At 40.4% G+C, this 26,275-nt stretch overlaps 2 protein-coding genes across 2 annotated transcripts in view; one reads left to right on the forward strand and one right to left on the reverse strand.

Moving 5' to 3' along the window:
• The window catches only part of LOC126014221 (ankyrin repeat domain-containing protein 26-like), a 40,038-nt gene extending 14,038 nt beyond the window's left edge, over positions 1–26,000 (reverse strand). Inside the window, 13 exon segments of the mRNA XM_049777542.1 lie at positions 1,190–2,131; positions 4,624–4,706; positions 6,065–6,137; positions 6,225–6,253; positions 6,846–6,944; positions 9,480–9,573; positions 12,061–12,119; positions 13,539–13,656; positions 15,262–15,331; positions 20,694–20,797; positions 23,448–23,621; positions 23,781–23,895; positions 25,810–26,000. Coding sequence (XP_049633499.1) covers positions 1,190–2,131; positions 4,624–4,706; positions 6,065–6,137; positions 6,225–6,253; positions 6,846–6,944; positions 9,480–9,573; positions 12,061–12,119; positions 13,539–13,656; positions 15,262–15,331; positions 20,694–20,797; positions 23,448–23,621; positions 23,781–23,895; positions 25,810–26,000 — 2,151 coding nt within the window.
• The window catches only part of LOC126014220 (ankyrin repeat domain-containing protein 26-like), a 263,129-nt gene that overhangs the window by 79,183 nt on the left and 157,671 nt on the right, over positions 1–26,275 (forward strand). The window lies entirely within an intron of this gene.

Genomic DNA, 26,275 nt, shown 5'->3' on the forward strand with positions numbered 1-26,275 from the left:
AAAATGGAGAGCCTGTCTAGAGTACAGGCGGGGGTCGGTGGGGCAAAGGGAGACTTGGGACATTGGTGATGGGAATGTTGCACTGGTGATGGGTGGTTTTCTTTACATGACTGAAACCCAAACACAATCATGTATGTAATTAAGGTGTTTAAATAAATTTAAAAAAAAAAGGTCCTGTCTGACGAGGGTTTTTCATACGCTATCTAAAACTGCAGGAACTTTTTTAAGGCAGCCTGTGCTCGCAGAGAGGGGAGCATGAAAAGTATCACCTCTAAAATGGGGGCTTGAAAATATAACCTGCACTCATACAGGCCTTAGGACCCTGAAAAACTTTGGTTGCCTGTCCATGAAGCATTCATAAATAAAGGGGATGGAGCATAAAAATTGAGAGTTAACTTCAGCTGACACTTTAAAGAATACTCTGATTTAACATTTCTGTAGATTCAAGTATTTTTTATTTGGTCTTACAGAGTAATTACTCACCCTTGTTGCTAGCCTACATGCATTTATATCAAAAGTTAACATTTCAGGCCCCAGTTCAGAATGCATAAACTATAATAAAATCAAAACATTTCTGAACTAGTGTTACAAGCAAGAAATTTCTAAAAACAAAAAAAAGTCAAAGGTGAAACCGCTCTGTGTCAGAATATGCTCTGAACAATTGATCCCTGTACTATTTGGGGGTAAAATTAGCTTTTCTGAATAGCTTTTTCTGAAAGTTACGACTTACCAAGAAATTTGAGTATAAATATTGTACCTTTTACTTTGAATTAATGGAACAGAGCTTGAACACAACTTGACTCCTTGGCCTCTGTCTCTCTTCTCTGAATCTGAGAACCCAAGATACTTTAGTATCAGGACTCATCAGTCTGTGATAGGTACCTTTTGTACTCTAGCCTTATTTAACATATATTTTGATTGGGGTGACATCTAGTAATGGTTACGGTTACTCTTAACTTTGCACTCAGAAATAACTAACTGCTGGCAGTGCTTGGGGGACCCTATGGTATGTTGAGGATCGAACCAGGATAGGCCATGTACAAAGCATGCACCTTACCCACTTTTCTACCACTCTAACCCAAGTCTATAGATCTTGAATACTCAACATATTCAACATTAATCCACAATCGAATAATTACTTTGAATTTTCTTTGGGAAGTTTGAATAAGATTTCTTCCTAGATACTTACTTCTCTTTGTGCTTTTTCACTTTCATACTGGCATATTGTTTCCGTTAAATGGTTGCTGTCATTGATCAACTGCTTATTTATTCTTTCCAGCAGAAGACGATGTTTCTCCCTTTCAGCTTGAAGCCTTTGGACATTGTCCTGGAACTGGCCGTACATCTTCATCATTGTCTTTTCGTTGCTGTCCACTATGTTATGGGCATCATCTAGTTGCTGGCGAGGCAACATGTTTTCACTCTGCAAGTGAGACAGTAGCTCCTCTAAGGACTCCTGTTTGCCCATGTATTTATTCACTTTCCCTTGTTCATTATGATACATGTGTTATATATCCTTCTTCTGACCTTGGGTTTGGCTTAGGTCTCTTTGAATACATTCCAAAGCCAATGTCTTTTCTCTAAAGGAATCCCTTGTCTGATGGAGCTCAATTTCTAGGTTATTTAGTTTAGCTTCCGTTTTAGAGAGCTGTTGAGAAAGAACCTCATTAGTGTCTTTTAGGTTAGCCACATCAAAGTGCATTTTCTCCTGCAAGCGAGACCATTCATCTCTGGCCCTCTGGAAGCTGAGTTCCAGTTCTCTTTTGGAGATCTGGCTTTGATCATGGACCTGCGTAGCAGTAGCCAGTCGAGAACGGTAAGTCTCCAGTTCTGTTTCCAGTGTGTCCTTCTTCTGCTTTGCTTGCTCCAGCTGAGACTTAAGCATTGTATTCTCGGCTGCCAGGACATTAATCTGTCCAGTAGACTGGAACACTGTTTCAGTGAACGTTTCCTCGTTCCGTTTTATAGTCCTTTGAAGATCCTCATTCCTTTCTTTGAGAATTTTAATGTCTTCTAAATATGTCTTTTCCTTTTCCTGGTTCTGATTTTTCATTGTGTTGACTTCCAATTTTAGCCTGACAATTTCATCCTGTAACATGTGGTCTTTTTCCTTGTCATGACTATCAGAAACCTAAGTAAAACAAAGAACTTTTATACATGGTGCCTATATAAAGCAATAAATAAATAAATATATAAATAAAAATAAAAACTCCGTTGAAAAATAAAAAAAGCATTTGTGGAAAAAAATTCACTGAACTCTTAGCCAGCATACAAAACAAAATGACATACCATGACTTACTTGGAAAGAGAAAATTAACTATGCATTTTATTTTATTTTATTTTATTTTATTATACATTGTTTTAGAGTCACAACTGGCAGGGCTCAGGGGTTACTCCTGCTTCTAGACTCAGAAATCGCTCCTGGCAGGCTCAGGGGACCATATGGGATGCCGGGATTCGAACCACCATCCTTCTGCACACAAGGCAAAATGCCTTAACTCTATGCTATCTCTCTGGCCCCCTACCTATGCATTTTATACAATGAAAAGCTTGACTAGAAGCAGAGATAAAACACCAAATGTGGTGGTTGCCTTGCTCATGGCAGACTAGAATTTGATCCCCAGCATCCCATTTGGAACCCAGAGAAATGCCAGGAGTGATTCCTGAGTGCAGAGCCAGGAACCACCCCTGTGCATTACCACGTATGCCCCACCCCCCCACAAAATACTTAGAAACCAAAAATTTACCTAGAGATAATAAATTCATGAAAGCACATAAAAAAGAGTTTCTATTATCTCAGAACTCAAAAGTGCTGACAAATTCTAACAAATTCATGAATTTTTTAAACTTTATTTATTGATTGATTCATTGATTGATTAGTTGATTTCTGGACCAAACTCACTGGAACTCAGAGGTTACTTCTGGCTCTGCACTCAGAAATTCGTCTCTGGCAGGCTGGGGGACCCTATGGGATGCCAGGAATCAAACTGGGTCCCTTCCAGGTCAGCCTCATGCAAGGCAAATGCCCCATGGCTGTGCTATCTCTCCAGCCCCCAAATCATGAATTTGAATGAAAGACTCTTCAGATTGAAATCCCCCAAAATCGATTTTCACTAAATTCCACAGCTATTCTAATCCAGTTCTAAAATCCACTTACATAAATGGACAATTCTATACACTCTATGAATGAAGGAATATCACATGCATCATGCCCCTATTCAGTTTTAATCATTCCAGAAGACTAGATAAATTTAAGGAAGCTGCAGGAGTTTCCCGAATTCCTTCATCTACCACTAACAAAGTTCCTTTTCTAGTGTAACTATATAAATGCAAAAGAAATCTTTCACTTCAAAAAACTAATGGAAAATAAAGTTAAATTTATAGAGCTCTCTCACAAAACCTTCAAATTATGGGCTGGAATAGGAGCACAGAGGGTAGAGCATTTGTTTTGCACATGGCTGACCCAGGTTCAATCCCCGGCATCTCATATGGTCCCTTCCAGGAGTGATTCCTGAGTGTAAAGCCAGGAGAAAGCCCTGAACACTGCCAGGTGTGGCCCAACCTTGCACACCCCAAGAAGAGTCAAATGTTATCTACTTTCATCCAGTTCTAATATATTTTCATAGACACTAGTGAGTGTTGATTTAAAATTTTATACTCAGGGATTTCTCCTGGAGGGCTTGGTAAATCATATAGGGGTACTAGGGATCAACCCTGGGTTGGCCATATGCATGCAACTACCTTGACATGCTGTTCTGTCTCTCCCATCCCTAAAGTCATTGTTTATATACAAAGAACAAGCATGGAGGCTCCATCCTGGTACGTGGGATTAGATTGATAAGCAACTTATCAACTTATTGATAATCAATTTATGATCCAATATGCTCCCCAAATCGAGGGACTCCAAAGGTATTCACATAGAGATCACAAGACAGAATGGAGCTTTTGTCTTGGCATTGATCACTGGCAATTTGCATATGTGAATTTGGAATCACTACCAATTGCCCCTATCACAGAAATCCAACATAGAGACTTCCCTGCTTCACTACTCCTAATTTACACTGCTTCATCATATGATTTAGTGTTTGATGTTACCTGCTCAATTATGTATGGAACTATAAAATTGGAAAAAAGTAGTAATACTTAGAAAAAGTTTTATTTCAATTTCGAGGATAATATTGATCTGAAAATCACTGTATATTCTAATAATATGCTGCCCTGGGTTTTGTTTCGTTTTGGGCCCATATCTGGCTATGATCAGAGTCTACTCCTTGCTCTGTGCTCAGGGATCATTCCTGGCAGGTCTAAGCAGACCATATGGGGAGCGTGGGATCAAACCCAGGTGAAATAGCAACCCTGTGAAATAGTAGGTCCTCTCCAATGGTGTAAGTTTTAACTCGTTAAAGTGGTTTTAAAATCAAATATTAAGGAGTCAAGGATAGGGCTAAGTGGGAAAGTGTCTCCCACTCTATTATCACTTCGTCTTCTCAAAAAAGTAAATATTAAACCATGATCACACTCTGATAGGCTAACACTAAACATAATTTCAATGCTATGCTGTTTCACTAAAGATATTGAACAATATAAAATCAGAAATGTAAATTTAAAAAAGATTTCACCTACCTGCAAGAGGTTATATTCATGTTCATCATGTCCTTCTGGATCCTCCTCTGTTGCCATGTCTAAGTCTAGTTCAGGTGGCAAATCTACATAAATATAAAAATGAACCACTTAGAATGCTGAGATAAAAGGAATAGCCTTCATTAAAGCAGAGAATGACATTTTATTGAGCTTAATTTATGCTTCCTCTTTAAGAACTATTCAGAACTGTTCCTAAATGAGGCCAGAGACACCTCAATGTGATAAAGCACTTAGCCATTACACTCTTACCTGCACCAAAACAAAAAGTAAAGTATATACATATAAAGTCCCACTATATTCTCTACTTCATAATAGCTCCAATTTAACTAGAGTGAGATTCAATATATGATGATATAATTAAAATTCAAACACAACTGATATGCTAGCAAGTGAAGTTTTACTCTAGCTCTGAAATCAGTAGTCATTTTAAAAGACTACAAAAATCGTAGTATCTTAAAAACCAATATGTCAAACAACTATCTGTCTATCTTTCTATCTGTCTGCCTGTCTGTCTATCTACTACCTATCTATCTATCTATCCTTCCATCTATCTATCTATCTATCTATCTATCTATCTATCTACCTACCTATCTGCCTACCTACCTACCTACTTACCTCTGAGACTCCCTAAGAAGCAGTTACCATACTGGCAATTTTAGGGCAACAAAATGTGAATTTAAAGGTATCTGGTGCCAGAGAAATACTACAGGAGATAGCAAACACTTTTTTATACGTGGCTAGCTCCACTTTGATCCCCAATTCTCAATATCCCCAATTCATAATTCCCCTGAGTACCACCACCAGAAGTGTTCCCTGAGCACAGAGCTAGAAATGAGCCTTGAACATCACCACTGGTTGAGGCCTCAAACTCACAATCCACTCCCCCAATCATCTAGTAGAAATATCTGAGTGAAAAATTTACATCTTGGGGCTGGAGTAACAGCACATTGAGTAGAACCTTTGAGTTGCTCAGTCACTTTGACTGACAGGGCTCAATCCCACAGTTTGTTATAAAGTCTCCCAATTCCACCTGGAATGATTCTTGAGCACAGAGCCAGGAATTACCTTTGTGCATCACTTGGTGTGGCCCCAAACTAACCAACAAAAAGTTTACATTTTTAAAAAATCTCTAAAGCTATTCAAAATCTTGTATTAAAACATAGATATTGACAAACACATCTTTATTACTTAAGTCTAATACTTCTAATAACACTGAAAAAAAAAAGACACATAAAAACAATATTATAGGGCCGGAGCAGTGCCACTAGAGGTAAGGTGTCTGCCTTGCAAGCCAGGAGCGATTTCTGAGAGCACAGCCAGGAATAACCCCTGAATATCAAATGGGTGTGCCCCCCCCAAAATAATAAATATTTAAATATTTTAGTGAACCTTTGCAGTGTTAATTTTTTTCTCTAAAATGTACCTGGTTGAGCTGTTTGAACATCCTTTATTCCAACTGCTTTATTAGGAATGGAGTCTTTCACTTCAATAGAAGGCTGAGTAAAATTAAAAGAAGATTAACAAATATTGTACAGCTTATAAAATCTAAAATTAATAATTCTAAACAAACTGAAAGGTATTACCTTCAAGTCGTAGTAGTTTTCAAGAGATTCTAGAAAAGGAAATAGATAATCAATTATATATAAATATGAAAGTCGACCACATAGTCAGGCAGAATTAATATTAAGCAGAATCCTCATGCTTAGTAAATGACTGCACTGGAGGTTAGTGGTTTTTAATGGGTTGTTTGAGTTAGGACATCAACAAAGAAAGAAATATGAGTCTATGATAATACTAAAAAAAAAAAAGAAAAACAGGTCTCACTAAGCATGCAGTTAAAGTTTCAAAAAGGTATTTTGCAAGTGATTATAAGTGAAGTACAGAAGTATGTGTCTATCAGTGTGGGCATGCTGATGGGAGAAAAGGGATGACTGATTGGAACAAAGAATGACTCTGCAAGGTAAATGTGAAAGTTGATGGTTGAACGCAACTGCATCATTTTTAATAAGAATAATGTGAAGTATGAAACTAAAAGTATTTATCGTGTTCTTCAATTTGCTCTAGAATTCACCAAGTACATAATGGTGATGACAGTTGAACAGGCACTTCATTTCTCTTCAGAGAGAGTATTAGGAACTGATCAGCTTGGATATATACTTGTAAAATAATAATGGATAAAAGCATTTCCATATGTTTTTCCATACCTAGGTGGGCAACTGGAAAGTCTCTATTTCTGGTACCATCTATTTTAGCCTTCTTAAAGTTGCTCGATCCACTCATGAACGAAGGAATATAAAAAACATCTAAGAGACAATGTAAAAAAAAGTTTTCAATAACTGAAACTAGGATAGCAAGAAGGAAAAAAAGTTAGATTGCTAAAAAATTATTAAGTATCAAAATCTTCGTTTTTCTTTTTTCTTTTTTTCTTTTTTTTTTTTTTTTTTGGTTTTTGGGCCACACCCGGCAGTTCTCAGGGTCACTCCTGGCTATCTGCTCAGAATTAGCTCCTGGCAGGCACAGGAAACCATACGGGATGCCGGGATTTGAACCAACCACCTTTGGTCCTGGATCGGCTGCTTGCAAAGCAAACACCACTGTGCTATCTCTCCGGGCCAAAAAATCTTCATTTTTCAATAGTAGCATACTTACTGAAAATACAATCCTTGAGTGAGGGTATTATCTAATTCTCTTGGGGGCCAGAATTCATTTTATCTAGTTTATCACGCCAGATTTTTCATCTAAAGGTATTTTTTAAACACCTTGCAATACAGAGTTTTAAAAAGAAGTTGCTGATAGTTGATGTTCTAAAACCTATTTTGACCAGTTGTCATTTCCCACCACCAACCCCAAATTACCTCCCATCTTCCACCCCAGCCTGTGTTTATGGCAGTCTCTCTTGTTCTTCTTAGATTTTTATGAAAGAATTATCTTATTAAACATCAACCATTATGGGAGAAAGAAGCCAATATTTCCATACTTAATCTCCTCTGAACAATGAATTAGCAATACAACACTTGTATTTTATGCCTGCCTCCCAGCTGAGGAGGAAAATGACTACAGTTTATTCCAATTTTAATACTCCCTCCCAGTGCCACTCAGGGATCACTCCTGGTGGTGCTCAAGAACCAACAGAGTGCTGAAGATTGAACCTGGGTTGGATGTGTGCAAGATAAATGCCTTACTGCTTAAGGCCAACCCTTCTTCTTCCCCTTTTATGTAGTTCTTTTTCTTTATTTTGAGTCACACAACAGCACTCAGGGCTTACTGCTGCCTCTGAGCTCAGGAATCACTCCTGATGGCAATGATGGAAGAATGTTTGAAGTTCTCGGATCAAACTCATGTGGGTCACATACAAGGCAAGAATCTGACGTGTGTAACATCTCTCCAGTTCCCCTTTGTGCCCTTTATCTATGTTGTTCCAGGCTATTTCACTTTTTACTCTGGGCTTAGTAATGCAGAGTATCTTGTGTCTATCATTTCTAATTTGAGACCTACTCTGGCTATAAATATGGCCAAAATCAAAATAGAATAATAATTTTCTACAACATAAGTTGTTTGCTTGCATACAGCCAACACTGGTTCCAACCTGGTACTGCATATGTTCCTCTGAGCACCACCAGGGGCTCACTCCTGAACACAGAGCCATGAACTGCTCTAGAGTGTGACACTCACCACTGCTCTGGCCAAAAAATCCAAATAAAATTATTTCTCTGGGCCAGAGAGACAGGGTGTTTGCCTTGCACGCAGCCAATCTAGGGTAGAGGGTGGTTCAAATGCTGGCATCCCATATAGTACCCCGTGCTTGCCGGGAGTGATTTTTGAGTGAGGAGCCAGGAGTAATCCCTGAACCTGCTGATGTGACCCCCCCAAAAATGTTTCTCTGGATTATGTTATGTATTGAACTATCCAACAGCTCTCCCTCCAAACTGTCTAGAAGGAGCTCAAATCCATGCCTGAGACCTGGTTTGATTCTCAGGATTCCCGAGCAGAAAAATAGAAAACAGTGAATAGGCATTTACCTGGCACCCAATAACCCAGGTTCAAACCTCAGCATCTTGTATGGTCCCCTCAGCACCACCCAGAATAATCCCTAAGCACAGAGCTGGATATTTTGCACAGTATAATATTATCTTCTGAAGCAACAACGTTTCATATGCCATTAAAGTGTATATAATCATGGGGCAATACAATAGATAAGGCTCTTCCTTTGCACTGGACTGATCCAGGCAGGGGCTGACCACTTTGGTGCCTCAAAGGATCCCCAAAACTCTGCTAGGAGTGATCCCTGAGGACCGCTAAAGTATTATCCCACCCAAGTATATACATATGTATTTGTATATAATAGCTGATGACCACGAGCTTATGCTGTCTTTAATAAGAAAATATAGTTCTGCATGATTAGCAATCCCTAACACCTTCCCCACCAAAAGAAAAGAAGCAGGTGTGAAAATTGCACTTTGCTTCTCTGACAAAGTTTGGTATAGAAAGCTCAAATTTCACTTGGCCCACATTTCCTATACCTCTCCCAAAGGCATCATGTCCTTTTATCCCCATCTACTATATCAACACCTGTTCTACTTTCCATCTCTTGCACCCTGTACACTCTTTCTTTTAACACCCCATCCCTCTTCTTCCCAGAATGTTAGTGGGTCTTAGAGTCTCCCCAAAAAAGCAGTGCAAGGTCATTTCAAATTAATCTGTTGCTAATATCTGGAAAGAAATACTAATTAATTTCCTTTTTATCATATAAGCATTTGCTTTGTTTAGGAGCATACAATAATTGCTGTGTTTTAAATCAACACTGTCAAATGACTTTTCCATTGAAATACAGCCCTTACCTTCTACTTGTCCATTTAATGTACTTTTTTCTCCTTGATTTGCAGTTGCCAATAAGTGATCAACATACTTCTGTGGTAGACTCTCAGAAATACTCTGTTAAAATTATTACCAGTAATAAGCTGCATGAAGATTTCCTAATCCCTTTCAAAGGTAATATCTGAATTTCCAACTCTAAATGTAATCAACTTAAAGTAAGGGACACTGGGGCTGGAGCCATAGCAAAATGGTAGGGTATCTGCCTTATACTTGGCCTACCCCAACAGACCTGGGTTTGATCCCTGGCATCCCATATCGTTCTAAGAACATACCAGGAGTGATTTCTGAGCATAGAACAAGGAGTAATCCCTGAGCACTGCCAGGTGTGGTCCAAAAACAAAACAAAAAAAAATCTTTTAAGACAGACATACTGGTACTAAAAAACAAGGAATTTAACTAAAAACCTCATATATGCTCTCTCGATTGCCATTATATTTTTCTTTAACTTTGGATCACACACAGCAATGCTCGGGGGTTACATCCTGGCTCTCCATACAGAAATTTCACCTGGAAGCCCTAAGGAATTATATGGGGTGCCAGAGATGGAACCCAGTTCAGTCTGGAACAAGGCAAGCACCTTACACACTGTACTATCACTATGGATTTTTTTCAAGTGGTCTTCAATTGGCCTTTGCCTTTGTAAATTAAGTATAGGCAGAAGAAGAATTCTCACAGACACCTGGCACCTTCTGTTACACACAGATTTTTTCTTTCTTTCTTTCTTTTTTTTTTTTGGTTTTGGTTTTTGCACCCAGCAGTGCTCAACAGTTACTCCTGACTCTATGCTCAGAATTCACTCCTGGCAGGCTCAGGGAACTATATGGGATGCCAAGAAATCAAATCAGGGTCTATCTGGCGTTGGCCGTCTGCAGTGCAAAATGCTTTACCTCTGAGGAATCGCTCCGCGCCCTTACACAGATCTTTTCTAATCACCTAAATTTTACTCCAATCCCTATCCTTGTTCAAATACAAACTTCTATTTTCCCCATTTCTTCTGTATGAAACATTTATAGTAACAGAATGGATCATTTTCTGGTTTTTCTGCTCCTACCACTTGTATGCAACTTATACATTCAGTGTCTTCTTTTCTGGATAAGCTGCTAGTCAGTAACAAATTCACATGCAGTACAAAACATTTGAACTCTCATCAAGCAGAACGCAATTACCTAATCACATTATTCTATAGATACAGAATATTTATACCTACTTGAGAAGTATAGGAGATCCCCAATGGTCTCTGAAACATACCCAAAATAAAAACTCCACATGACCATTCTAACTCTCCCCTTCTTGATGCTTGCTGCCATCTTATTGTTACACTTTCCTGGGGAAGTGTCCAGGGGTTATTTGTACCTCAGTACTCAGGAATCATTCCTAACAGTGCTTGAGGGACCCTAAGGAATGTTGGCAAACATACCTGCGTTGGTTGTGTACAGGGCAAGTGTCTTATCCACTTTGCTATCTCTCAAGTGACATTTTATCATTTTAAAAAATGTTCTTACTATTATTAGGCAATAATGATACTGTGACCAATTTGCTTTCTATTTCTTTAGCATCCTTTAAAATTTACAAAGTATTTTTAGATCCGTTACCATATTTGCTCATGACCCATACTTGAGAGGCAGTATTAGTACCATTTCTATTAACAAGGTCACTAATACTCAAATAGGTTCAATACATTTTTCCAAGATTCTATAGCTAGTTACTAGCAAAGCTTGGACATTAATGTATCTTCTGACATCAAATATGGTATGAGTTTACAGTATTATGCAGCAGCTGCCCTATATCTAAGAGACCAAGATCGTTCTTACTCTGTCCAGAGTTGTTAGTTTATCATTGCTTCGTACTTGCAGTATTAAAAGACTGGCTATTGTAAAGCTACTCAATGCACCCATTTTGGTTCCCTTTATTTTCCTGTGAGGATCACAGGAAATCACAGATTCTACTTGCAAATCACATATTCTACTATCACCTACAATCTCGGTTCCAGTGATATTAAAAATTCTATTTTCAATATCCAAAATGATTTCTAATTATTAAAGAACCACTAAGGCACACTATTACTATATTACATATTTATTATTTCCTCAAACTTTGACTCCTGAGTCCCTGATTGCAGATATACTTGATGATCTAATGATAGTTTCAAGAACCAGGCATAAACTTTTGAAGTGCATGTTGAAAAAAACTTAATATTTAATCTCTTTCTCATCTACTCCCTAATAAAGAGATTTATCACATTCCCTTATAGAGCAGAATCATGAATTCTAAAATAATATTTTTGTTTTCAGGAAAGTCTTACATAAAAAATCAAACTGATTATGACCACATTCTGATACATTGCACTACTTTCCTTAAGTACTCATGAGTAGAAGCATACTATACGGACTCATGGCATGAAGTGCAAAATTCTTTAATAAGGGTTCAAAATACAAGAAACAATTGTATGAGCAAATGAATGATGAAAATGGAATCCAAAGCATTTATCTCATATTTCAGCATTATTTGGGGCTCATAATAAAAAATAATAATAAAACACAATACCTCAGAGTCCGTAGGTGAGTCTATATCTTCCTCTTCTAATCCCAGTGCTGACAGCATTTCTACCAAATGTAGGCATAGACAAATCAATGAGAACAATTGCTACTGCTGGTCTTTTGTTTGTTTGTTTTTTTGTTTGTTTTGGGTTTTGGGTCACACCCGGGAGCTCTCTGCTGTTACTCCTGGCTCTATGCTCAGAAATCACTCCTGGCAAGATCGGGGGACCATATGGGATGCTGGGATTTGAACCACTATCCTTCTACATGCAAGGCGAACACCTTACCTCCATGCTATCTCTCCGACCTCTACTGTTTTGTTTTTTGCTTTTTTCATTTTATTCTTTTAAATTTTCAAACAGAACCACATAATTTAAATCATAAATTGAGGGAGGAAAATATTGATGGTACCAGAATCAAACAGTCACTAAGTAGAAATAAAATATAAACAGACTTAAACACCAAACTCAAGAAACCAACAAGAGAATCGATACCCAATCTTCAATAAGCAATACACAAAGGACAGCAGTTATACTAGCAGTTTGGGGAGGGGCAACGAAGGAGGATGCTGGGAAAAGGGTAGGAGCAAGGACAACACTGGTGGTGGGAATGCCTCTGGTTCAATATCACTATGTACCTTAAATATTACTGTGAAAGACTTGTAATTCACGTTGGCCACAATAAAAATTATTATTAAAAAAGGTATGTTTATCTCCATTCAAAAATATTTCTAAGGACCAGAGCAATAGCAGAGCACACGCTGATCAAGTTAAATTCCCGTCCTCCCAAATGGTTCCCTGAGCCCCACCACGAATGACCAGAGAATGCTCAAGCTGAAGCCCTGAGCACCACTGAGTGTGCCCCAGACCCTCCAACTTTTCTATAAATTATAATCAGTAACAGATAAGAATTTCAGGGAACTGGAGGCTGGCAAATAGTACAGAAGTTAAGGAGCTTAGTCCTTCTATGTGGCCAACATGTTTGAATCCCCAGCAGGGCACGTGGAACTGCTCAAGCACCACCAAAAGCATTCCCTGCCCACAGAGCCAAGAGCTGGGTGTGGTCCAACAACAAGAACAAAGAGAAAAAGTGGAGTTTCAGGGACCAGGGAGATGGTGCAGGGTCTGGAGTACATGCCGTCTACTTGGAGTTCAGAGTTCCTCAGACATCTTCCAGGGAGCAGCCCCCAGCACTGTGATTCCCAAGCGAAAAACAAATGTATGGTGTGGACCTGTACATTTCAGTACCTTTCAAACTGTTTATTTCTTTTGGGGCCACAATTACCAGGTCTCAGGGCTGCTCCTGGCTCTGTGCTCAGGAATTATTCCTGCTAGTTTAGGGAACTAGAATGGATGCCAAGGACTCAAACATGGGTCAGTCACATGCAAGTGAAGTGCCTGCATACTGTACGATCTTCTTGGCCCATTTCAAATTTTTTCTATAACCATTTAAGTAGAAGAAAAAAAAAACTTCACACTAAATTACCACTTCTTTTTTTGAGAGCTTCATCAACACAGGGTAAATTGGTATTTTTTGTATGGTCTTGTGAGACACTTTCAATATCATTTTTGTCCTTTTCATCTGCTGGCTTTATAGGTCTTTCCTATAAAAACAAAAACCCAATTTCAGGAAAAACAAATGTCCATTTTTCAATGTATTTTAACATTTTTCTCAAGGTTGTGAAATATATGGCCTTAATATACCCTCATAAATATATGTGAATATTCACTTCTGAAATATTCTAGCAAATATACATATTTTAAATATCATAAAAAGATTCCAGATAGAAACATTAGTTGAAGACTTAAAATGAAAAAGGTGTTTACTTAGATTCATTGCAGCACTATTTACAATAGCCAGACTCTGGAATCTATGAAGATGGCCTTGAACAGATGAATGGCTAAAGAAAACAATGGTACATATACACCATGGAATATTATGCAGCCATCAAGAGAGATGAAGTCATGATATTTTCCTATACATGGAATCTATTATGTTGAGTGAAATAAGTGAGAGGGAGAAAGATGGACACAGAATAGTCTCACTCACTTATGGGTTTTAAGTGAAATTTAAGACATTAAAGCCCAGAAATAACGAAGTTTAGGGCTGGAAGGGCCGGAAGGACCGGCTCACAATTTGAAGCTCACCACAAAGAGTTGTGAATTCTGTTAGGGAAATAACTACACTAAGAACAAGCATGACAATGCTAAAAAATGAGAGAAGTGTAATGCCTGTCATGATACAGGTAGGGGCGGGGGAGGAAGGGAGCAGTGGTGTTGGGAATGTTGCACTGGTGAAGGGGGAGTATTCTGTTTAAGACTGAAACCCAAATACAAACATGCTACAAATCATGGTGCTTCAATAAGATTTAAAAAAAGGAAGAAAAAAAAGGTGTTTAAAAAGGAGAAGCCTTCTTTAAAATTTAATTCTAATTTTTGGGTATCTTAATTTTTTTCTGAATCACTTTTATTGAGGCATCAGTGTATAATAAAACCAGAAATGACTGGGATTTTTTGATTGTTTGTATTTTAGTGCCCAAGCGTGCGAGGAGTGATTTCTGAGCGCAGAGCCAGAAATAACCCGTGAGCACTGCCGGGAGTGACACCAAAAAATAAAAAACAAAAAAACACACACACAAAAATTAAACCTCACTTTCCTCTTTTACTACACTATACAGGGGGTGGATTTTGGGAAATGACCCAAGTGTTAATTGATGTACCAAACTGTTACTTCTTTTATCCCTAAAAATTATAGTCAATATTGTCTTATCAGTAGGTTTTCCTTACCAAATCACCTAAAGCAAGTATTCATCCCTGCTTTAAAAATTTTTTAAACAATTATAATAAAAATAAAATAACCTTAGTTAACTATTACGTTTTAGGTCTGAAGTGAGAGTACAGTAGGGAGGCATTTGCCTTGAACTGAGAGCCTGAGTACAGAGCCAGGAGTAAGCCCGGTGCACAATCAGGTATATTTCTTGTAGACAAAATGAAGAGTTTAGTTTTCCTAGTATCATAATTATATGAATTAGAATAGCAAGCAACATAAACTAAACAAAATAATTGCTTCAATTTCAGGCAGTACAGTAAGAAAAAGAAGATAAGAATAAACCTGTAAAACAATGGTCCATGTATGAAAGCCACATACAGATAGCAAACAGAAACAAAATTTAAAGCAGGTTAATTAACTTCCAAAGGAAATACTTTACCTTGGCTTCAAAATCAAACTCATCATCAGATATATGCCTTGAATCATCAATGGCAGGTTTACTGGAAAATCTTTAGAGATAAAACATACAACAAAAAAGAATGACTTCATTTTCTATTAGAAACTTTATAAAGAGTGATAGTACAGCAACAATCGTGCTTGCCTTGAATGCAGGTTTGACCCCCAGTACCGCATATGGTCCAAGCCCAAGAGGAGTGATCCCTGAGTGTAGAGCCAGGAGTAAGCCCAAAGAATTGCCAGTGTGGCACAGAAACCAAAACAAATAAAACGGAAAAAAATCAAGTGTTAGGGTTGGAGAGATTCCTAGATCTCCGATGTAGAGTTCCACAGCAGTCTCCAGCCTTTAAGTCTTCAGCTTATGAAGGCACAGATTCCTGAACAACAACAGACTTCAATGACAAAAAGCATTTGTCTCCCTGCTACTGAAAAACAATCTAATGGAACTTACTTAGGTTGTTCAAACATAGGGACATTAACCAACTACTTACCTGAATGACTGCTTGGGGGGATCCTAGACCTCCTACATGCAAAACAAGTGCTCCAGTCTGTTAAACTATCTCGACAGTGCAGAGTGGTGAGTTGGACTAACAAAGTCTTTACAAAAATAATCTGTATTAGGGCCGGAGATATACCGTGGAGGTAGGGCACTTGCCTTGCAGGCAGAAGGATGGTGGTTCAAATCCCGGCATCCCATATGGTCTCCCGAGCCTGCAGGAGCGATTTTTGAGCATAGAAACCAGGAGTAATCCCTGAGCACTGCGGGTGTGATCCAATCCCCCCCACAAAAAATATCTGTACTTACTAAAAAACAGTTCATCTCAGGAGCTTAAATTACCAACACACCATGAGCCAGAGCAATAGTACCTGTTGTTTGCTTTGCATGCAGGTGACCTGGGTTCCACAGTGCAACTAGGAGTGACCCCTTGCAGAGCCAGAAGTAAGCCTTCCTTTGTGTGGGCTTTTCCCCATAAAAAAGAAATGTCATTTCACATACCTAAAACGTGCCTGATTGGGCCTTACTTATGTTAAATGAATAGTTTTGCAGCCATAACTAACAGACCTTCCCTAAAACTTAATTGTGAAAACAAAGTATTAGTTGAAAACGCAACTGTCAAGTGAATTAGATGAACTCTAGGACATATGCTTGGACGTGGCTTCATAGGAAAACTCTAAAAGTTTTAACTCAATTTGAGTTTCTGAGACCCGAGTTGGATGTGCTCTTTTCAGAGACGTGGATCCCTCTATATCTGTCAATGCTTACGGATATAGGAATGCATTTGGGATCCAGGTCAGTTGATGATTGACTCAACAGTTAACTACTTGCTAACTATGGAATCATGGGCGAGTGATTTAATCCCTCTGAATCTCAATTGCCAGCATACTAAAAATAAGCCATATAATACCACCAAGATAATTTCACAAAGCACTGAAAGAACTATAAGGAAACACAAATGTTATGCACCCAAGAATGTCTAGTCCACAATAAATTATTTAAAAAATAATCTTTTCTTCTCTGTGTTCCTTAAAATTCAATTTTGATGTTCATTTTGGTTTGGAATTCACCTGCCTGTGCTAGTGGTTGACTCAAGGCTCTGTGCTCAATGATCAGTCCTGGTCTGGGGATCATAGGACCTTGCATGATGTGGGACCAGGGAACAAACAGGAGTCAGGAGCCAGCATGAAGACAGTCTCACTCATAGGACATTGTATTTTTCTTTTTTTTTATAGATGTTTATTGTCATTTTTATTGTTGTTATTATTTATTTATGTATGTATTTAATTATGTATTTATTTTGGTTTCTGTGTCACACCCGGCAGCGCTCAAGTGCTATTCCTGGCTCTATGCTCAGAAATCACCCCTGGCAGGCTCAGGGGACCATATGGGATGCCAGGATTCGAACCACAGTCCTTCTGCACGCAAGGCAAATGCCTTACCACTGTGTGAGCTGGAGAATTCAGTGTTTAGGCCTGGCAGTGCTATAAGGGGACAAACAGCACTGCAGATGGAACTTGGGGGCTCTTAAAAACAAGGCTCTGGGGCCGGGCGGTGGCGCTGGAGGTAAGGTGCCTGCCTTACCTGCGCTAGCCTAGGAGACGGACCGCGGTTCGATCCCCCGGCGTCCCATATGGTCCCCCAAGCCAGGAGCGACTTCTGAGCGCATATAGCCAGGAGTAACCCCAGAGCGTCACCGGGTGTGGCCCAAAAACCAAAAAAAAAAAAAAAAAAAAAAAAACAAGGCTCTTCAGTCCTCTGAGCTATCTCCCAAGCCCCTGTGCATGAAATTAAAAGGAAAAAAATAAGTGACATATAACACTCATGAACTGGGAGTACGTGAGTAAATTAAAGTTAGCCTGTAAGATAGTGTCCTGAACTCATTTAGTACATGACAGGGACAAGAGAAATACAGCAGGAAACACAATGCCTTGCTTGCAGCCAACCTGAAGTTGATCCCCAGCATTGAATATTGTCCCCCAAACACCACCAGGAGTAATTCCAGAATGCAGAGCCAGGAGTAAACCCAGAATACATCTATGTATGGTTCAAAAACAAACAACAAAAAATAATGAATTAAAATATATGTGACAGGGCCAAAGTGATAGTACAGCAGGCCAGATTGTTCTTATATGCGCCTATACTTGCATGTGGCTGACTGAAGTTTGATCCCCAGCATCTCATATACACCATGATTCCTGAGTAGAGAGCCAGAAGTAAGGGTGAGCACCACTAATAGTGGTCTAAAAACAAACAACAAAAGTCTTTTTCAAAATAAATAAAAAAATGGCCGGAGAGATAGCCTGGACTACGAAGTTAACCTTCAAGCAGAAATGGTGGTTTGAATCCCATATAGACCTCTGAGCCTGCCAGAAGTGATTTCTGAGCATATAGGCAGGAGGAACCCCTGAGCTCTGCCAGGTATGACCCAAAAAACAAAAAAATAATAAACAAATAAATAAATAAAAATGGGTTCACTGCTGCCACCATTGCAAGGACCAGCAGCCTAAATATTGCTGTAGCTTTTGAAACCAATCCCAGCCCAGAAACCCCGGCTGAAGCTGATGACAGAGGTGAGCTGGGAATTTCCAAGCAGGGTGGACCCAGAACAGTATACGAAGCACAGCAGAGCATCTTCTAACTGATGAACTCCACCATAACCACACAACAATCATGACAATGGGAAAACAATGCAGGAAACACCAGGTATAGAGAATGAAGTTGGCAGCTCTGATCACCCGAAAAGTGCCAACTAATTAGTTAGCCTGTCAGAGAAGGACGTTAGCAAAAAAAATATGCAGAATCCTCATAACAATCAAAGAAAGATCGAGTTGAACAGAACACAAAGAAAAATCAAGACATGAAGAGAGAAATCAAAAAAACTCCAAACTGAAATAACAGGATCACTTTCAGATATCTGAAAAAATAATCACTCCAAACACATAAGGAGTAACACCTTAGCATTACCGGGTGTGGCCCAAAAAACAAAACAAAACAAAAAAAAAAAACAAAACAAAAAAAAAGAGATTTAGAAGAGACCTGTCACAAGAAACCTTCAAGGCCAGAAGGCAGTGGTGGAATATAGAGACCAATGAAATGAATGCTTCACCTAGAATACTGCAACCAGCCATTAAACTACTGTAACCAGCCAGTTAAATACTTTCAGGTTTAAAGGAAGTATACATAGCTTCAGAGATAAAAAAAAAAAGCTCAGAAACTTTACAGCATTAAAAGAAAAAGTGAAAGACAAGACAGACCAATAGATACAACAAACTTCTACACAGAGATGACACTAAATCCCATGACAATAATCTCTCTCAACATCAATGGACTAAATGCACTAGTTAAGAGACACAAGACTGGAAAAATGGATCAAAAAGCAGAATCCAATATTCCACTGCATACAAGAAACACATGTGAATAGTTAGAACATAGACCAAATTCAAAGGTTGGAGGAAAATAATCCAGCAAACAACTCCCTTAAAAATGCTGACACAAACCTATGACTCAAAATAGTTACAAAGATCAAAGATGGACATTTCATACTAATAAAGGGATATGTACACAGGAAGAAATCACACTCTGATATAAATATGCACCCAATGAGGGACCAGCAAAATATTTAATATAATTGTTGACAAATTGAAAAGAAGACATCAATAGCAACACAATAATAGTGGGAGACCACAGCACTGCCTTGGAATGCCCTGATAGGTCAACCAGGCTGAAACCCAACAAGAATATGTTAGCTCTGAAAAGAGAACTGGCATAAAGTGGACTAGTACATATATATGTGTCTATATATACATGTATGGATATATATGTGTGTGTATATATATACATATATATAGGACACTCCATCTTCAAAAAACTGATTACACATTCTTCAATGCACATGGTTATTCTCCAGGATAGACCACATGCAAGCCATAAAACATATCTCCATAAAATCAAGAGTATAGATATTGTACATAATATTTCTCAGATCACAGGGCACTGAAATTTGAAGTGAACTACAAAGGGACACAGAAGAAAATGCCTAACTCATAAAAATTAAACAGCACACTACTCAACAACAAGTGGATCAAAGATGAAATCAAAGAGGAGATCAAAACATTCCTGGCAACAATGACAATAAGGACAGAGATTATCAGAATTTATGGGTCACAGCAAAAGTGGTACTAAGAGGAAATTTTATAGCTTTACAAGCACACATCAGGAAGGAAGAAGGGGCCTACCTGAAAACCTTAAAAATACAGCTTATAAAATTAGAAAATGATCAACAGAAGAACCAAATATAGGTGGCAGAAGTAAATAAAAAAAGCTTAGAGCAGAAATCAATGAAGTGGAAATCATAAAAACAATTCTGGGGGCCGGCAAGGTGGCGCTTGAGGTAAGGTGTCTGCCTTGCAAGTGCTAGCCAAGCAAGGGCAGCAGTTCGATCCCCCAGCATCCCATATGGTCCGCCAAAGCCAAGGGCAATTTCTGAGTGCTTAGCCAGGAGTAACTCATGAGCATCATACGGGTGTGGCCCAAAAAAAAAAAGGAAAAAAAAATATATATATAAATTCTGATCATTTCGGTAGTGGATGGTAGTAATGGTCATGGTAGTGAAGTGTATATGTGCATGGTCAGGGTTTGCTCCTGAATCACTCCTGATAGGACTCTATGGATAATATAGGATATCAGGAATTAAAACTGGTCAGCCAAACACAAGGAAAGGGCCCCACCTGCTATATAATCTCTCAACCCCCTTCCTGTATTTTTGGTTTCATCTCCAGAGCCTGGAATCCAACCCAGGACTCACACACATGGAGGGCAGTCCTTACTGCTTGAGCTGCAGGCCCAGTCTCTATTTAAGCTTCATGCTGTGTGTAATTGTAACTACTGACAAGGAGTTTAAATAAACAGTACTGTACCTTTGCATTTTTCTTAATGCATACCTATTTGATTCATTTATTAAAAAATCTGCCATTTCCTGTTTGTCTTCCTTGACAGCCAGTAAAACTGGCGTGAGGTCATCCTGCAAAACAACGAAACCAACAGGTCATTTAGAAAGTCACAGAAATTTAACCTGAATTGTAAAACTTACAAGAGAACCTTGAAAATTAAGCACAGAATACAAAAGTTAATAAAAAAAAAAAGTAGCCCCTTCAAGAATTTAATATATGGAGCCAGAGAGATAGCACAGCAGTAGGGCATTTGCCTTGCATGCAGCCGACCCAGGATGAATACTGGTTCAAATCCCAACATCCAATATGGTCTCCTGAGCTGCTATGAGTAGTTTCTGAGCTCAGAGCCAAGAGTAAGCCCTGAGCACCATCAGGTGCGACCCAAAAACCCAATAATCATCATCATCCTCATCCTCATCCTCATCATCTCATATATGCTGTTCCTTTTCTAAAAAAAATCAGTGTACTCCTAATGCAGAAATTCTGACAAGATTATCTAACCTCAAAAATAAAAATTAAATTGAAAAACTGGAAACCACTCATTATATATGTGTAAACACAAACATATCTTTTTCAACTGCTAAATTTCCAATGGCTCTCTACTTTCCCCTTTCCCTTTGAAGTTTTCACCAATATAAGGGAAATGTATTTCTCAATAAAATATTTAAAAAATAGACACCTGTCAAGAGCAGCAAAATTACAGTTGTAAGAAGCCATGAGGACAGAAAGGACTGAAGGAATGTTTCACATGCCAGAGCCCTGCACCAGGCCTGACACCTAAACCTGAGAAACCTTTGGAGACCAGAAAGAAGGTAGAAGAGAGGAGGGAGGAATGAAGGGAGGAAGATAAAAAGAAAGGAAGAGGAAAGGAGGAATCCAGTATACTGGAAAACATTTTGTTTTATTTGAGTTATCAGATAAATGTCTACTTCCAAAGAAACTTTGCTTTCTTGTGTTGTTTTGCATTAAATGACAAAAAAGTCAAGGGATTGAGAAAGTATCTGAGGAGCCAGGGAGACAGCTTAAAGGGCTGCAGCTCATGCCTTGCACAGATAGGGCCCCAGTTTCAATAACCAGCACCACATGGTGCTAAACACTGGCAGGTTAGGCATGACGGCCCCCAGCACTTGGGCCTCAAAAGTTTTGTGTTGCTGGGCCCAAACACTGAAGCAGGTGGCTGGTCAAAGTTAGCCATATTCCACTTAAAGTGTTCCCTGGTCCCAGGGCCATGCTGGGGAAATTCCCCAAAAATCAAGTAAAATCAAAAACGATCTTTTCAAACTATTTCATTCCAGGAATGTTTGAGCTTCCAAATATAAAAACATAAATGTCAACCAGGGAAGGTCTGCCAGGTTTAGGTGGGGAAAGTGCTGTATATAAACCTTTTCATGGAAGGAAAAACAGATGCACCAGCCTCACCATCAGATGCCTGCACTGCGAATCTCTGGCTCCCAAAGGGCTCTACCAGACTGAGGAGAAACACGTGGTGTGGGATAGCCCATAGTTGGTTGGAGCTGGCAAGACAGTGAACAGCAGCAGTATCTGGCCACCTTCATCAGATACCAAGACAAGATTTGAGCCCTGCTCTGGTTTTCAGAACCTGGGGTTGTATCCTAGAGTCCTCAGGCTGCCACTTCTCCTGCAACCTGCTCTCAAACCAGCATCTCTATTGCAGGCAGTCACCATCCTTCTACCACCCATGCCCAGTAGCACCATTGCCCACACCACTCAAGGTCATCTGACACCCGGGAGGCCTTTCCTTGTTTCCCAAGCACTTAGGGAAGGTGGCATGAGAAAGATTACAGCAGGGAGGCCTCTCCGATTGCATGCAGTTGACCTAGGTTTGATTTCAACCACCCCATAGAATTCCCTGAGCCAAATACTATGCACTACCAAATTGTTACCCAAACACCAATTTTAAAAAATACCCAGCGGCTGGAGCAATAGCATAGCATTAGGGCATTTGCCTTGCACAAGGCCAACCCAGGACAGTTCTGGGTTCCATTCCTGCCATCTCATAGGATCCCCGAGTCTGCCAGGAGCAATTTCTGAGCGCAAAGCCAGAAGTAACCCCTGAGCTTTGCTGGGTGTAACACAAAAAATAAAAAAACTGCCCAGTACTGAGGGGAAATTTTTCCTTAGGGTACGGAGAGCTGACTGAGGGCAGCATTGCTCTTTCCTCCCTGTCTTCCAGTGTCACAGGGTTCTAGAGAGGGGAGTGTGTCTGCACACACATGCAATATAATTTTCCTTTCCTTTTTTTTTTTTTTTTGGCCCACACCTGTCCATTGTCAGGGCTTACTCTTTGCGCTGTGCTCAAGGATCAATCCTGGTAATGCTTGGTGGCCCACATGTGGTGTTGGGGTTCAGATACATGCAACACAATCACTTCACCTGATGTACTGTCTCTCCAACACTGAGTATGTACTGTTTTTTAGGAATTAATTCTAGAGGAACGTGAGGTGCGGGTGATGAAACCAGGTTCGGCCATGTGCATTAATCCTGAACTATTACTTTTTTTTTTTGTTTTTGGGTCATGCCAGGATTTTAATCAGGATCCTCTTGCATGCAAGGCAAACACGTTACCTCCATGCTATCTCTCCAGCCCCCAAACCTATTGCTTCCCATCCCCACCCACCCCTGGAGTAATCTCATCTTAAGACTTATATACAGCATACATGTACTTCAAATGGTTCATAAATAAAGGGAGCTGATGCCTACCTCGTTGCTTATTTTAATGTCTGCATCATGTGCCAGCAGCTTGGCAGCTATGGCCCTGTTCTGACTGGAGACAGCGTAGTGGAGAGCAGTATTACCACCGAAGTCCTGCAGATTCGGGTCCGCACCATGTTCCAGCAGAATGGTTGCGCATTCTTCTTTCTGGCATTGTACTGCCTGTCCGTGACAGACCAAGGAACAGAATGTCAATTCTAGGAATTGCAAACAATCATTCCCCAGTTTTAAGCAGTTCATCTTACTTCAATGAGCTACTCATTTGACTCAAAGCAATTGAACTAAATCTGCTCCAGGTCACCCGATTTGAAGCCTGCATACCTTAATCAACGCTGTCCTGTTTTCGCTGTCATAGAGGTTTAGCTGGCACTTTCTCTCCACTAGAAGAGTGACTACCTCTTTATGGCCACCAGCACAAGCTAAGTGCAGAGCTGTCCTGTGAAAGTGAGAGAGCATTTTTAGGAATTCTAGGGCACAACCTGGAAACAGACTATAACCCATGGAAAAGCCAATCTTGAGAGCAAGCTTTTCCTCTATCTTTTGAAGGAGTATTTAGTTTTCTTCCAGTAAAGTATACTTATTATTTCTTATTATAACATAAATAATAGAGCAGCTTAGTCGCATGCAATCAACATTATCTTTGAATTCAGCTCAATTTCTTTTTGTTTGTTTCTGAGTCACAGCAGGAGCACAGGAACTGTTCCTGGCTTTGTGCTCAGGAGATCGATGGCAGTGTTCATGGAATCATATGTGGTACTGAGGATCCAAATCCCTTGTATGACTTCTCCAGCCCAATTTGGTTTATTTTTTCCTTGGTTTAGTTGTTTCGTTTGGGCCACTCCGGGCAACATTCAGGGATTACCCCTGGTGATGCTTGGGGATCATAAGGATGCCGGGATCAAAGCCTGGTGGGCAATATGCAAGGCCAACAGCCTACTCGCTGTGCTATTACTTTCTCCCTTTGCTTTAATTATTTTTTGTTGTTGTTGAGGGGGAGGTTTGGGTCACACCCTGAGGAACTTAGGGGTTACTCCTGACTCTGCAATCAGAAATTTCTCCTGCAGGCATGGGGGACCACATGGGATGCCAGAATTCGAACCATTGTCCATCCTGGATCAGCTGTGTGCAAGAAAAACGCCCTACTGCTGTGCTGTCACTCAGGCTGTAATTTTTTTTTTAGGAATTTAAATGTATACAAAGACACAGCTGAGCCATCTCCCAGTCCAGAATTCTTGCTATTCGTATGTATGTCAAAGTCAAAATAAGAAGTACATGGGCCCGGAGCGATAGCACAGCGGTGTTTGCCTTGCAAGCAGCCGATCCAGGACCAAAGGTGGTTGGTTCAAATCCCAGTGTCCCATATGGTCCCCCATGCCTGCCAGGAGCTATTTCTGAGCAGACAGCCAGGAGTAACCCCTGAGCACCGCCCGATGTGGCTCAAAAACCAAAAATAAATAAATAAATAAATAAATAAATAAGAACACAACAACAGGTACTTGTTATCCTCATAGTGCTTTTCTTACATTGTATATTTCATTCTTATGCTATCATTCATCTGGAAATTTTTATGTGAAATAGTTTTTAAAGTCTAGCTTGCTTCCTCCAAATAGTTAGTAGGGCTTTCGCCATCACGTATCAGTAATTCATTTTCTTTTTTCCTTTACCACTATGAGACACTACACATCAAGTTCTATGGTGCTTCTAAATTGCAGCGGCATTTTTCTATTCTCTATTATTTATCGGCATTGACCATTCCTCTGTGTACATTTTTATATGTATAAAATGTGTACACGAAGCATCAGAGTGCAGGTGGAAAGGCGGCTTGCAGGCCGCAGAAGACTGGCTCAGTCGGTAGCAGTGCAAATGGTCCACCAGCCAGCACCTCCAGGAGTGATCCTGGAGCACAGTCGAGTATGCCCACGCCCCTCAAAAGTGAACCCAGGCAGAGAATATTTGCACTAGCATTCCGGTTGGGGAGCAAGGAAGATGATGTGGGATGCATGCTGGAGGGAGGGCAACACTGGAGATGGGCATGCCCCTCATTCCTTGTCACCAGGAGCCTTAAATATCTTGGGAAAGGTTTATAAGTCACTTGGAGCACAATAAAAAATGTTTAAAAATACTGAACCCTAAAGTCCAGTGACTGACTCCTACTCAGTGCTGTGCCTACTAAGCGTCCTTTCTAGGCTTAGACTGAGATTCCTTTGCAAGGGGGGCGACAGGCAACGAGTGCTCCAGGGCAGCTCCTGCTTGGGCTTTGGTGCTCTCTGGGCGCTCGCTGGTGCCAGGACAGGCTGGCCGCCCAGTCGGGGGCTGCGAGGCGTCTCTGTAGGGGAGACCCACCCGCTACCTGTGCCTCCTGTCCCTGTCGTCGGGGCCGCTCTTCCCCAGCAAGAGCAGATGCTGCACTTCGGCCACATTGCCCGCGCTGGCCGCCCGGTGGATCCTGCCCAGGTCTCTGGCCCACAGGCGGTACCCCGGCTCCGGCCCGCCGGCCCCCCGCGGGCTGGCGTCCCAGCAGCCACAGCAGCTCCTCTTCATCGCGGAGCCCACGGGCTCCAGAGACGCCTCTTCCGTGCCGCTTCCGAGCTCTGCCAAGCACCGGAGAGAGAACCCGTCCTAGGCAGCCCGGCGCTGCTTCGGATTGTCTCCGCTCCAATGACAAGAGCCGAGCCAAGCCACGCCGCGAAGCCTCACGCCCAAGCGCCACTCTCCAACGCCTTGCGCCTGCGCACACGAGCGCAACAGTTTAAACCCCCCAAAAAACGGATCAAGGCGCACGCGCGGCGCTCTTTCGTCTCGGGCTTGGGTTCGAA

This window comes from Suncus etruscus, chromosome 7 (genome assembly GCF_024139225.1).
Source record: "Suncus etruscus isolate mSunEtr1 chromosome 7, mSunEtr1.pri.cur, whole genome shotgun sequence".
Taxonomy (NCBI): domain Eukaryota; kingdom Metazoa; phylum Chordata; class Mammalia; order Eulipotyphla; family Soricidae; genus Suncus; species Suncus etruscus.